The sequence below is a fragment of the Venturia canescens genome, chromosome 2 (genome assembly GCF_019457755.1).
Source record: "Venturia canescens isolate UGA chromosome 2, ASM1945775v1, whole genome shotgun sequence".
Classification (NCBI taxonomy): domain Eukaryota; kingdom Metazoa; phylum Arthropoda; class Insecta; order Hymenoptera; family Ichneumonidae; genus Venturia; species Venturia canescens.
In genome coordinates this window covers 19094229-19109653 of record NC_057422.1, presented here as the reverse complement: position 1 = coordinate 19109653, position 15425 = coordinate 19094229, and the positions used below count along the sequence as shown (strand labels likewise).

At 41.5% G+C, this 15425-nt stretch overlaps 1 protein-coding gene across 1 annotated transcript in view; it reads left to right on the top strand.

Moving 5' to 3' along the window:
* Positions 1 to 254: 254 nt before the first annotated feature.
* The window catches only part of LOC122407003 (ADP-ribosylation factor-like protein 3), a 37707-nt gene continuing 22536 nt past the window's right edge, over positions 255 to 15425 (top strand). The window contains exons 1-2 of the mRNA XM_043412926.1: positions 255 to 333; positions 432 to 592. Of these exons, the coding sequence (XP_043268861.1) occupies positions 494 to 592 (99 nt within the window). The 5' untranslated portion in view covers positions 255 to 333; positions 432 to 493. The remainder of the gene's footprint in view (positions 334 to 431; positions 593 to 15425) is intronic.

Here is a 15425-nt window from a genome sequence, read left to right as displayed (position 1 = left end):
AGAATCGTTGAGCTACCGAATCGTTAAGGTTGCAACAATTCTTATCAGTTGATTCGTAATCAGTCCGAGCCTAGAGTGCGTCTAATTCGTAATCAGCGGAGCGTGATTTACCGATTTCGTACTTTTTTTTTCGCTGATTCAGGCATCTGTCAGTACGCAGCATCACAGAAACGAGAATCGTTGAAAACCTTTAGAAAATTCGTGATTAACGAACTCTGTCAAACCTGCGAGTACATTTCATTCTTTATTGCCAGGACCGAGGAATCTGGCGCTTTCGTGGCTCACTTGGACTCGGCAGTCCGGTGCAGAGCCGAGTATATCGCCTAACTCCAGGTCAGTGCCGCTTCACCCAAGCTCTCTCTCTCTCTCTCTCTTGCTCTCTCGATCCCTTCTTTCGACTTCTCTTCCGCACGTCGCTCCGTGAATTCCAGAGCAAGTTAGACGGGAGCGAAGCAAAAGTGAGCCGGAAGGTCCGGGGGAGAAGGCGACAGGAATGAGGAAGCAGCAACCCTGTCAAAAAGGAAGAAACGAAAGTGGTGAAAGAAAGAAGCCAGGAAGGAGGATCGAGGAGATTCATAATGAAGAAAACGAGGTGAGAAAACCCAAAAAAGATTGGAGCCAACGATTGAGAGCAGAGTTTTGAACTTTTCTGATTCAAGACACTAAGAAAAAAAAGTTATTGGAACAACGAAATGTGGCAATATAATTAAGGAGGGTGGCTAGGGACGATACAATGTTGCCATGCTAAACCATGTAAAATACATTAAAAATTTCAAAATGATAAGAATTTAATAAAATTTGGTGAACATATTCTTTAGAGTTAAATTTGAAAATACAAATTTTTTAAGATTTTTCTTCTGTACAGTTATCGAGTAATTGATCACTAAAGTTCACGTGTATAAGCATAGCGTTTCCATATATATAGATATACATTCCGGGCATAAGAAATCTGCTTTAATGCGTAATTACTCGATAACTAAGCAGAAGAAAATTTTTAAAAAAATTGTGTCTTCGCATTTGATGTTGAAGAACATTATCACCAAATTCGATCAATTTCTTATCAATTCGACGAACGTAGCCACCCTCCTTAAGGAACAAAAGAGTTTTAGATCAAGCTGAAGATTCATTCTCTCCGAAAACATTGCAGTTGAATGAAGAAAACTCTTCCAATAACGTCAATTGTTATTGAATCAACAATAATTTTTTTTTCTCGTAGTGCATCTCACTAAACCGATTTTCACGCTCCTTTTTTGCTGTCTTCGAGAGTCACTGATGGCAAATGAAAATTAGAGGCGAAAAATTGCATGTTATTGAACTGGGTAATGAAAAATTTGAGGTCGCGAATATCGACGAGAAAAAGGTCTCAAAACGAGGGCGCTTGGAGGGTGATTTTTGGAGCGAAGGTCGTGCAACGATAAATATTCATGGCTTGCGTTTTTTGTGAATACGTCCGTGGCAGTAAGTGACATGTGTGCGGTGTGAGAACACCGCATTCGATATTCTCATATCGATTTTTTCCACGATAAACTTGACGTTTCTCGAACAGCACGTTGTGTTTTTAGAGAATACGGATGTAGCACTGAATGACAGATCGAATGAAGCTGAGATTCGATTGATTATTCAAAAAGGAAGAGTCGAATGAAACGGCGCAACGAAAACAACGAAAAGTGAATTTCCCTCCGACGAAGCTCGAAGAAACGGCGTATTATAAAGTTTTTCACTATTTTCTTTTCCCCGCGTGCTGCTCGCACGACGCCAGTTCATGGGAGTGGGAACGAATAAAAATGAAGCTTCGCATATTCTTTCTTTCGCAATCATCGCAGACCAATTCTTATGCTCGTATGGCATTGAATTAATTTGCGAGGGGTGAAATGAGCAGACGGGGCCACGGGGGAGGGGGCAAGAGCTTCACGCGGTGCAACTTATATGCGCCGTGTATCCTATGATTAGTGTCTCACGAGGGTTTGCTGAAGTTGCCCCACCATTTGAACGGCGACGTTAGTGAACGAGAGGGAAAGAGAAAGCGGATGAAATTATTCATTCTTGCTCGAGTCTCACTGTCCTTCCAGCTGAATATCTTACCGTCATTGCACCCTATATGAACTTTTTTCATGTTTTCTACCTATCACGGTAATTCTACCATTTTTTTCTCCGGTTTTATCGTCGATTGTTTCTCACTCTGTCTCTTTTAAAACGGTTCACGTGGGACAGGTGCACTCGGATCGCCGATGTCGAAGGTCGCGTCTGTTCACCCTTCGACAATGCTGCGATATTCTTCTCTATACATGCATGTACATTACGTTGCATGTACTATGCATGTTTCTACATGTAGATGTGACAAATTTTATAAACTTCAAAAGTTGAGCGAAACTTATCCTGCTGATTGTAAAATCGTATAAATCCATGGGGAAATACGAACTTCTGTTCGAATTCGAATTAATATTGAAACTTCCTCCATCTTCTATCTCGTCAGTTTGCGTAACAAATTCAATTATTCGTAACTTCGATTATCGAACTGTAAAAAATCCGCCTGCCGGACAAATTTCCTCGGACGTACCAAGGGGAAATAGATTACTGGCTTTCGATTTCATCGCATTCATTTTAATGACAGAATCTTCGGCTCTTCAGGCAATTCTGTCAGTGACGACGGAGCAGAAAGCTATCGATACCGTGAAATGCTTTTTCTCCCCAAATTTAAAAACTTTCGTAATTACCTGTTCAACTGAAATTAAAAGTTATTGGAATACAAAAGGGGCTGTAATTTTGTCAAAAAAGACATTTTTTTTCGTCGTTACATTTGAGGACTCTCGTTGATCCTTCGCAGTAAGGAATAGACAAAGCTTCTCTACAATATTTCCTCAGGTTACCAATTCCTTCGAAATGCATTGTTCGTTTTTTAAGTATCACCCAATCTTATTGGTCAGCACAAAGTAAGCGAGTCTCCCATTTTAAAAAATCTTTCAAACGTTGAAATAGTGTTTGTACGAAAGACACTAAATTGATATGAAATAAAAACGTTTTCTTTCCGACCTCTCCGATAAACGTGTGCACATGCTCATCCATCGATACTCGAGCCTGTGGAAGGAAATTTGCACTTCAGAGCCATGGATGCAGTTGGAACACCTGTCGCTACCCAGACACGAGCTCGCTCGTGACTAATCCGGACCCGCTTACCAATTTTACGTACCCATGTACCGAGACCAGTCGTACGTATATTTATATATATATAACGCATCCTACGATTAACGGTTTACAGTGGCTTGTCATCGGACAAACGCGGGATTGCCGAGTCGATAGCTCACGTGTAACACACGTTCCTGCACAACCGCTAATCGCGCAGGCTTCGTCCTCTTACAAAATAATATTTCAATCGTCGGCATATATTCAAAGCGCTGCATCCCGAATAATTTTACGGAACAATTCGAAGGAGAAACTCCGAGCTCTTGTTTAATAGGATGCTGCTAACATTTTTTAATCGTTATCAGAGCACTTTTTCATTCTACCACTTTGAAGGGTCATTCTACTTCATCTTTAAACCAGCACTTTACTCTGAACTGCGATCTGCTCATTCCATTGGGAGCCTTACGTCAGTTTTTATGGAGCATTTTTCCACTGAAATGGAATCGAACTTTTTTTTTTTTATCGGACTCTCTCAAGTGAATGTGGCTTGATAGACGATGGTTCTAGCGATGGGAAAAGAACTTTGTTTTTAACACTTTTTCGTGAGGCTTCAGAGAATTGTTGAAGGTGGTTCTTGGAATATATTTCGAGAGGCAAATTACAGCATCTTGTTCTCACAAAATTTGATTTTCTTGACCATTTTTGTGATGCATATACTTTCGAAAATGGTAAAAAGTAGCTGGGCCGTTCTATGACTAGTCAAGTTTTCAATAACTTTATGTTGATTAATTTTAAGTCTAAATTATAAATAAAATTAACAAACTCTTACATTGAGAATAATATGATGACACCGAGAAAAAAGAATGGTCATTTGATTAAAAAAAAGCGAAGTTACTCGACGAATGAAAACACGTGAGTCAGTCTCAAAAATAAATTTAATGAAATTCCCTCAATGCTCGAATTTACCCGAAGTTCAATCAGCTGTTACCAGCGGTCCAACGTAATGACTGACATCCGTTTTCGACGCGTCAAAAACTAAAGTTTTTTCATATTTTCTTTCTTAAAAGCCTCGTAAGGTAACGTTTTTTCTTAAGGAAGTTGAGGCTGTACAGTCATTTTTTTTACCCAAAGGTTATGACCTGTACCTTTCAAAAGTTAGGCCAGTTTACAGTTTGGCAATGTTGCGTATATACTTTAAAGAAAAGTTGGGAAAAAAAGACGAAAACCGGGTGAAAGCTCATTCGAAAACACGAACGGTGACGATCCTAGGGTGTCACGTCAAAATAACACTGCGACAAAATAACATACGATAAAATAACACACAAATGATACAAAAAAAAACACATTTCACAAAATTAGGTGAAAAATATTGGAATCAGATGATATTGATAATATATATATTTGAAAACTCAAAATACAATTATAACGTTGGTTCCATCACAGAGAAGTATTAGATTTTGAGATTGTGAGCTATTATCCTTTTAAATAATCGATGTAATCAACATTCGGCTTGTAATCTTCAACACATCTCTGTAGCCTTGTGTCGAGATCGCGATATGTTTTCCTTTTATTTGTTGTTATGATTCGATGAGCCTCATGTTGCTCCCAGATGAATTCGGTAGTTGCTTGTTCATTCTTCAAGGCATTGATGAATTTCCCCATTTGCACGTGAGTTCTCGTGACTCGGTCATTAATGACGTTATGCCAGCCTTCTACAGAATTGTTATTTATATGAGTGTTATTTTGTCTCCGAGCTATTTTGTCGTGTGTTATTCTGTCGTGTGTTATTTTGTCCGGTTATTTTGTCGCAGTGTTATTTTGACATGTAACCGATCCTAGCCTCAAAAAACTCCACGCGAAATAAATTATTATTAATATAATCTCAGCAAATCTCCTAATAAATCTGAAAAAAATTGACATTATTCAGCAAGCCTTGCTCATGTTGTCGAAAAAATTTCATATTTTTAGCATCATTTTTAACGGAGATATCACTGAATGTGTCTTTACTTTCATAAGATTACATGTTATTTGGCCCAAATTGTTATTGATTTTTCTCAGCAACGACGCTCCTAAACTGTCTGAAAATTTAACTGATTTTTTTTTACATTTCACTCTATAAGATGCAGTCGGTTTAAAAGCGATGACATCATTTTCGTTCTAATGCCTCAACTTCCTTAAGGAACCGAATTTGTGATAAATTTTTGTTACGATATAAACTTTTCCGAAGCTCCAACACCGTACAACTTTTTCACAATTAATATTATTGCAAGTTCTCTCTAAAACCTGAAAATTGTAAATGAAATAACTCAAAATTTTGCCCCGTCAGAGGCCCCGGAACTGTGCTTATCATTGTCAGGGGACCTTAAGGAGGGTCGCTAGGGACGATACAATGTTGCCATGCTAAACCATGTAAAATACATTAAAAATTTCAAAATGATAAGAATTTAATAAAATTTGGTGAACATATTCTTTAGAGTTAAATTTGACAATACAAATTTTTTAAGATTTTTCTTCTACACAGTTATCGAGTAATTTATCATTAAAGTTCACGTGTATCGGCATAGGGTTTCCATATATATAGGTATACATTCCGGGCATAAGAAACCTGCTTTAATGCGTAATTACTCGATAACTAAGCAGAAGAAAATTTTGAAAAAAATAGTGTCTTCGCACTTGATGTTGAAGAACATTATCACCAAATTTGATCAATTTCTTATCAATTTGACGAACGTAGCCACCCTCCTTAAACTATCACTAACCGGAAAAAAAGTGGACTTTCACCGTATTTTATCGAACGGCCGAACTACTTTCGGAGAATCGATCAAATACAAAAACTTGATATAAAACTATTTAAAAAAAAAATTTTCGTTAGAAGTAAAATGAACGGTCTCTGAAAAAATGTATCAAACTGTCGAGCAATGAAGTAAGAGCTCCCACTCGAGAAAATCTTTATTTACGTAAGAGCTGACCCTTTCATGAACAATTTCTTTCATCTTTTTTCTTCCATATTTCCCCAGTCTGCTCACACACCTCGTGCGTCTATGTACAAAGCAGAATACTGAAGAGTAAATAAATTCTCTATATTATGATGTTCTTTGTCAGTAAAAGTACGTTTTAAAAAAAGGTCGAACGAGTTCGTAGTTTTCTCGTGAGAAAAAAAAGAATTTCACACGTTCAACGATTAACCGAACAAAGTAAGAGGCTTAAACATATTTTTGGCGTCCTACCTTAAACGTATCGTCTCTCCAAAACTCTAAAAAAAATGAATCTTCAACTAATCGATATAGAACCATGAAACACCTTTGCTGGTAAGACCTCTCGATGAACTCACTATTGTCAGACAACTGGAAAAAAGATTTGCTGTCAAATGTTGAAATCCGAAACGACTTGGACCGAGAAAGCTCCGGTACGAATGAAAGAAACTCCGAAGAAAATTATTCCTCGACAAATCATTTTCCAATAGTGGATTTTACCAGCTTTGAGTCGTATTCGGACTCAGCAAGCAGGTTGTGTTTGAATCTCATTTCTACTTGATTCCCAGAATCTTATTTCTTTCAACACAGTTTTCTGGTCGAATCTTCATTCGCTCTTACATGGCGGAAAGGAAGTAGAAGGACAAGAGTCAAAGATAAGGAGAGCGACGACGACGAAACGCTTGGAGGCGATGGAACAAAATGTCTGCGTGCGTAGGTCGTGAGAGGGGAAAAGAGCGAGCCGAAAAAAATGGTTTAAGGTGCGTGGCCAATAGTTTTGATGTGTCTGCCGTTGGAAAAAAGACTGTCATGGCTGCGCTTCGTTTCATCCAGACCTACCCTAAATAACCCTGTTAAGCCACTTCGAACAAAGTCCGGAAAGACGAAAGTGGGGGGAAGCTTCGAGCAGCTGAATTCGCGTTTCGTGTCTTTTTCACTAGCTCTCTTTCTCCCTTTCTTCCCTCCCTCTTCCTCTTACCGCGTGTTTTCTCTCTCTCTCTCTTCGTAGTCAATACTTTGGCCGTTCACGTCCGGCGGTCCCTAACCTTACCCACTTCGAAACTGTGTGGGGCTCACATCGTGCTCGACCCGCGTAACAATAATTGGCCCGGCCGAAGCCTTCCCCCTCCCTCCCTCCCTGCCGCGCAGCCTGACGAATACTATATTTTTTTCTTCTTCCCCCTCTTTTATTACCGAGAAAACTGGCGTAACGAGTTTGCCACTTCGTGCACTTTATAACACCCGGAATAATTGCTTTTTTTTCTTCAGACGCTTACAATGTTGTTGTTCAAACATTTTTATTGCGTCAGAATCACCGCACGAATTCTTCTTGGAACGTCTCGCGGTTAAACATTATCGAAAAATGATCACGTTACGATATTTTCTAGCGATAAGACATGATCTTTGATAGTGCGCATTTGCGAATTACCAACCAGCTTTTAGTCATTTTTAACTTAATCCACTTGCGTTCTATATTCCGTCGATGAACATGGAGAGAATTGAACGACAATATTTAGCGTGAAGCTCGCTGTAAAATTAACCGGATATATTTGTCTGCGGGGACAAATTAAGGAAAGATATTTATTCCAGTAACGCACTGTAAAATTTTCAATATTTTGCCGAATTTTCAGTTTTATATTAGTTAATACTGCGGATAGTGAAATTTACGGTACGTCTACTAAAATTTACAAAACTTTTAGTGAATTTTACAGTGCATCCACGGTTTAATGTTTTTGTCCTAACGCAGGCATCGATCACTCGTTTCCGAATTTCGTAGCACACTGAAACGGTGATTTACACACTTCAACAGAGGGCTGATCATGTAAAAATAAGGGGGAAATAGGCCGGTGTAGCGACAAAATATTCCTACCATGTTCCCGATGTAGCCGGATATTAGCATAAACATTCGTAGGTAAATTTTGACAGTGGAACGCGCTAAAATTCACCGTAACGTCAAAATTTATTAAATACTTGAGCAAAAGTCCTACTGTGAACAAAAAATATTATTTTTCAATAGGAAAATTCAATTTCTTTTCCATAATAATATCGTGAACCGCAGCTCATCACCGAACGCTCGTTTCTGAGCGTTAATTTGTCAAATCAGATTCTCTCTGCGAATGTTTTCTAGGAATATTGAAAAATGAATATCCCCTGAGAAAATCTGTAATTGATAAAATTGAATGATTTTTATTAAATGCATAAAACGATCGCTATTTAAATAATCACATTTTAAATATAATCTCCGCTCTGCGTATGTATGCAATCTTCTCCGGATAATCGAAACTCCGTTCTCGTTTCCGCAGGCGCAGCTGACCTGAAAGAATCGTACAGCTCGCAATTAATCTCTCAGCAGCGGTTTAAGTCGAATATAATTTATAATATTAAAACGCTCGCTGTCGATCTAGCGTGTGTCGGAGCGCGTGCTTACGCACAGTTAAATTCGCGGATACGTAACAAATAGCCGCGTTCCAACGCGATTCCGGTACCGTTACAATTTCCCGGCTTTGAAACGATCTGACCCTTTTCTTTAACTTTATACCTGTATTTTCACACTGCAAAAAATTGAGTGAAATTGTTGTCTGTACGATATTGATGAAGTGGGAAAAAATACTCTGGATATAACGCACCAGTGAAAATCGTCCATGGATTTATCGGTCGATTTCTAGCTTTTTACCTGATTCAATAAACGCGGAATTCACTGGTGAAAAAAGTGGAAAAAGGGAGCGATCGTATTATTTCGCATTATTCGTACTCGTTCACATTCGTTCGTGCATTAATCTTTAGAATGATTTTTCAATGAATTCAATCGACGGATGACTGACACGATCATTCGAAGTCATCAAACGTTCGATTCAGATGACGACGAACATTTTTATTGAAAAAATGAGACTGCACAGTGATCAACTTTGAGAGAAAGATGAAATACATGCTCATATTTATATACGTACATGGAAATTCGTATGGATATAAATTGATATGGGAGCGTGACGCACATAATACATTCGCGAGAACACTCGTTTTTCATAACCGGTTCACCGCGATATATATCCGTGCGTCGCGCTTCCATGCATCTATGCACTTGAGCGCCCGTCTTCTGTCCCTCTTCTCCCTCTATTTCTTTCTCCCTTTTTTCTTCAATCATTCTTCAATTTGAGAACGACGAGTCTCGCATGTTTGATCGAAGAAAAATTCGCTTCTCCGATTTCTCTCTTCTTTTTCGTATTCCATCTCCATTTTATTGTTTATCTGGAGGTTTTTTTAAAAAATTTTGTTTCTTTTTCATTTTTATAAATATATATATAGCAATGGCATGTACGCGCATAAAGCACAAAGATATACGTGTCTCGCTGTTATTTCTTAACCGATCGTTATGTCTGATCGTTAAGCGCGCGAGAGTTCGACTCACAAATCTTCCGCAATTATATTCGTTGAGAAAAGGAGAACGAAAAAGACTTGGAAATATATCGTGCAATCGTTGAAAGAGCAAAAACCATACGAAATTTTTATGATATCTCGCAACAGAGATTTATTCTCGTTTTATATACGGAGACATCAGACTCTTAAATGTGTACGCAGTAGTTGCTCCCGGATTTGAAACAAAATGAAGAAACGTGTTTTACACATTTTGTTGTTGCATTGTGACTCAGTCAATACTTTTTTTACTCTCCCATCGATATTGGCACTTCAATTTTGTCTACGGATCCACTGGAGGAACAAAGAGAAAAGCAAAACCCCTGCGGATACGATAATTGTCCGGTTTTAGCCTTCGGAAACTCTTTTCCCAATGAAAAAGTGGGCGGCTTATATTTCCGATTTCTAGCGCGTCGTCTATTCATCTCGTTCTCTCGTTAATTTTAAATTTCCGGCTGAAAAAAGAACGAGCCGTTCGCAACGTTTTCGCCGAGAGTTCACCGACGTCCCTGGTGCCTTGAATTTTTGATCGTCGAACCAATCAATTTAGCGTTTCCAACGTTTCGCTGCCTCCGTTTCTATTGATCTCAGTTCTGTAACTTCGAAAGAGTGCATAAAATGCAAACGCGATTGAGGCAAAGAGCAAAATAATTTGAGGCTTTTTTTGACATTCCGCGAAAATGTGCCTCGCAGCTTATCGCGTCTGATTAAAAGGACGGTATCTACTTAGACGCTATAAATACCCGAGGGAGTAACACTACCTCGATATTTCATCGGTCTCGCGTTTCTCGTCCATCACCCACAGGTGAGCGTCGAGTCGGTTTCATATTCGGCGAGTATAACCTGGTGCATCACACCTCGTCGTGTCTCCGCAGAACGAAAAGCAACGACTACGAGGCCGCTGTATACTTTGTGCACGCATACTCTGCCCCGCCGAAATATTCGTGTGTCTCGTTGCATGTGTAAGCTCCGAGGTACTGCCCAGCCTGAAAATATTGCGGGTTCGTGTCTTCGGCTACAGCGCATCGTGGCTTTTAATAATATTAGTACACGAAGCTATAGAGGTGTACGGAAGAACGGCACGCGTGGACGGAGTGTCGTGGAACGAGCCGGAGCAGGAATTAATGGAGCATCGAGGGGTAGGAGCATTTCAAATGGGGATATTCCAGAGTGATTTTTCGTCCGGTGTCTTGTTCGGTAGAGACGTCGATCGATAGATCGACGCTGAGAAAAAAATGGTTGACTCAATAACAATTGATGCTAATGGAAGAGTTTTCTTCGTTTGAGGAGATGGATGAGTCGGCATCGCGACCGTGAGTGCGAGAGGAACGGCTGCAAATTTCGAGATCGAAATTCTTTGACACAGTTTGACGGATTAAAAGAGGCTCTGGCAGCCGATTTTTGCCGCCGTCCTGCGTAGGCTGACAAAGCCTTTTTTTAATCGGTCAAACTGCGTCAAAGAATTTCGATTTCGAAAATTCCAAGGGAGGTTAGTCGACTGATCGATACTCTTAACTGCAATGTTTTCGGAGAGAATGAATCTGCAGTTTGATCTAAAACTCTTTTGTTCACCGCGTAATGCCACATTTCGTTGCTCCGATGACTTTTTTTTCTGAGTGTACGGACGGTTTGGGGCCTGATGATTCGGAGGGGTGGGAAGACACGGGGGTCGTCGCTTCGTGCTTGCGCGACCCTCTTTCTCTCATTTTAGAACCTGATCGGCTGCTGGGACTGATTGTCAATTATCCTGAAACTGAAAGGCTGCAGTGGAAAACAATCGAAAAAATAGTTGTGCCGTTACACGTGCGTTTTTATTCTCCAAAGCTCCGGCACGACTTTTCGAGCCTCCGCGGTACATGCACGCCCTCGTATATTTATACATCTTCGCATGTTACTCCGTACATTTACGCTATGAGCCAGCAGCAAGTACAACGTCGCGACCCTCCTCAACGTCGCACACGCCGAATGTAAAATCGATCGTTGAACGGATTCTCTCGCGGGACGGGTATAAAGTGGCGCGCGCGATCTACACCGCGAGCGGAGGAGTGGGACAGAGGATCGAATAAAAAAAAGAATGGCTGAGGGAGAGAGAGAGAGAGAGACGGAGCGAGGGACGCGGTGACGCGAAGGGGCGCGGCTGTATACTCCCCCGATTACAGATTAAACGAGACGAAAGGGGAGGTAAATTTCGCTCGATCTGCCTCTGTCCTTCAGTCGTTCCATTTGATTTTTATGTTCTTGCAGTTTTCTGAAAAATTTACGTTAAATCCCCGTGCTTTTAAACATCTTCGGTTTAAGGCAGTTGAAAACGTTTCTTTATAATCACTGCTGCAAGAAGAATCACTGCGGCACGCATTAATCAGCATATTTGTAACGCTTCTTATCGCGCAGATTCGTCGATCTCGTGCGTTCTCAATTATTTATTTCTTCTCCTCGTTGCCCCCCTGGGCCTCTTATCTCGCCGATTATTCGGAATCGCAGGAATTCCGAGATTGAAAAAAGTCAAATGGAAACAAGCTGCGCAATTGTCCGAAAGATCGGAGACAAAAGACGAGAGGAAAGAAAGGGGCGAGGGAGAAGCGAAAGGGAGGGGAGGTTTCGCGTGCGGCAGCAGCGTCAACGACAACGACCTTAATTTTCGTTGACCTCGCATTCTCGTTCGGTCAATTTCGTATTGCAAAGCCGCTCGTTCGGGAGCAGCACACGAGGCGAATTAGCCCCGCTGTGCGGCAAAGAATTAATGGCTGTAAAAAATGAAAGAATCGGAGAAAAACGTAACGAGCGGAAAAGGCAAAAATTGGGAGATTTTGCTGGTTACGTTGAGCCCGGATTTCCCCGTGGGACCGGAAATTGCAGTAATTATACAACATTAATTCCAAGCAAGATGGAAAAAGTCCGAATAAAGATGGATAAAAACCGTGGAAAGAGAGGAAACAAAGCCTAAGCAACTCGGAAGACAAGACGAAAGCGAGGGGCGTAACGGGACAAGGGAAAAACAGATGGAAGGGATAAAGCGAAAGAACAAAAGGGAGAAAAATTGAAAAGAGAGGGACAGTAGGTGGAGCGGATGGCCTCAATGTGTTTTAACGTCCATCCATAGACGACGGAGCTTGTGATTTGGCAAGAGAGTACTATAATGGAGCTCTTGCATGAAAGAAGTCTCAACGTGTGTGAACGTGCATCGACGTACCTGCCCGAGCATCGGTCCGCATGTGTGTGGAATCTTTTTCTCCGTCCGCTTCCCCCGGGCCGGCATCACCGCACTCTTTTTCTCCTGCGGACTGCTGGACGCCTTTTTTATTCCTCTCCTTTTCGCTCTCCATCTTTTTCTCTCTTTCTCGTTCGTTCGCGCTAGTAGCGCGAGAGAGTACCTACGCTAAATTATGCAGCGTGCATATTTTCCGGTCTGTTTGGTGGGTCTCAAAGCCTAACCGGTATAACCCGGCGTCACGCGTACCGGCTGACTCGGAAGAAGGGACAGAGGCCGATGTGGCAAAATAAAATTATTATAATCGTAGGCTTAGAATATTATAGTATATATGCATAGACATCGTACGTTAAGGCGCATGTGTGTACGCGCGAGATTTGCCGCTGTGTATACGAGCGCCTCGGTATATATTCGCGTGTCGATGTGCATGTGCATATTTACATAACATATTATGGGTGTACGTGTATATTTGAGGCTCGATGTGACCGACGGACGAGCAGCAAACGGACGAACGAACCAGCAACCGCACAAACGCCGGAGGGAGAGATTCACCATGGCATGCATCCTATTATGCATAATGTGTACGGCGTCATACATGCGAGAGCGTAATACACGCGTCTTGTACACAAACCCGATAATGTTTCTCGACGTGTACTTTAGAAAAAAGCGTGCTAGAGAAAAAAACAGGGACGACGGAGAACCGTCGACGGGAGCGCGGAGAGAATCGAACTCGCCGGTGAGAACTGACCCTCGACATTTTGGCCGAAGGGCCCGGGGAAGGTGGATTGAAAAATTGACGTCACGAGGATCTTGACGCGCTTCGATTCGCTCGAGCCTTTGACGCCGCCGGGTCGCGTCTTTTTGTGTGCGTCGCTGCGGCGCGTTGCTTTTCAGTTTCGATTCTCTTCCTTTCCTATTTCGACGTTTACGCGCCGCGAAATATATTTTTTTTCCGCGCCCCACGCGGGCTCGTGCCAATTTGTCGCGAGGTCGCGCTCTCGTACGCTTCGAGAATTATGGCTCTGCTGTAATATCCAGGATGTGCAAAGGGAGAAAAAATAAGAGGGATCTAAAACAATATGTGCGACAACCAAAATAAAAGCGATGCTGAGGTTTACACGCATGATCCGGAGCTGCGCTCCGACACATTGTGAAAGGCGCATTTATTTATCGTGCCTCTGCACACGTGTACCTATCCTCGCATATTTTTAACCTTTTTTTATTTTAAGCATACGCTCCCAGCCGTTTTCACTGGATCGTTGTGTTTTCGCAAAACACATGTGGACGTCCATTACACATCACATATTTATATGGAGCACGCTCATAGACGCACACCTTTACGAATGGATATACGTTCACAGGCCGACGACTCTGGTAACAGCTTTTACCAGGTTTCCGGGGTGCGTGAGCCCGCCACTTATGAAACCCGGCGAACCTAGCCAGCCGCAAACTCAGCCCCGGATTCCGCGCCCGTAGTTTTCAGCGTACACACCCGACCTATCGTCCCGTCTCTCTATCTTTCTCTCCTCATTCCTTTCCTTTTTTTATAGATTTTATCTTTTTCTCTCCCTCGCTCTCTCCGCTTCTCTTCTCGTTCCGAATTTTTCCTTCTTTCCTGTTCACTCTTTACCATTTTCCTCTCGCATCGTTTCCTCTCTTGCTCCGCCTCCTTTCGTTTTTTCTTTATTTTTATTTTTTTTTTGAAATTTTGGTTGCGTACCAAATTACCGTGCAATCCACCTTTCCGACGCCAAAACTCAGCTTGCCTCGCTCCTGACTCGCTCTGATTGACACTTATAAACTCGCACGTAGCAGCCACACGCTCCCGCGAATGTGTGATAGAAAAATGGCCTGTGCGACGACTGTATTCCGATATTCACTGACAGGCGATGCCAATACTCAGATTTCCAATGAACGTCGGAATAAGGCCGGCGTTTGAGACGAGCAAATCGATAGGGAAGTCACATTTTTTTGTGCTTACCCAAAACCGCCGTTTTTAATAGGAGCAAAAAAATTTGCTCGTTGTTTATTTTGTTTTTCCAATTATCAATCACATTTTGGACTATGTGTAATTTGTGGATTCACAAATATTCATTTGACCATTCTCATCGTCACGAGGAAACTGTGAAGTATTGAAAAAAAAAAAAAAAAAAAGAAGAAAAATTTGATTGCCTATCAATTATACTTTGACAATTTGAATCCCTTCAGCCTCGCGATCCCCTGTCTTTGCCCCATGAATATTTCAATGTACCTACACACATGCAAGCGGTCTATATCTTGCGAACATTCTCCCTCCGAATGCGAAAGACTAAGTCGCGTAATTAGTATGCCCAAGTATAATATCAAGAAGGAAGGGTGAATAGCGATTCAATGCTTTCGCAGCGGGAGAATTCCTCTCAAAGCACTCGCTCCTTCTCCTTACTTTCATTTCGCTTCTTTGTCTATGTATTTCATCCCTTAATGTCAGTGATAATTGGAGGCCATTATTAATCGTCGAGAGGGTCAATGACCCGCCGCTGCACTATTCTCGAGCGCCAACTTCCTCGTAATCATTCGGTGCTTCTCTTCTCTTCACGACATTCCACGCCACCGCACGCTGATAGCGCGTACGCAATTGTGCGGGTTTTCGTTGAATAGCGTTTTCGAAAACCTCAAAATCTTGAGAGCCCTCGAAAAACGTCTTTCCTGTGAGGTTTCCAATTTTTCGTGATCCT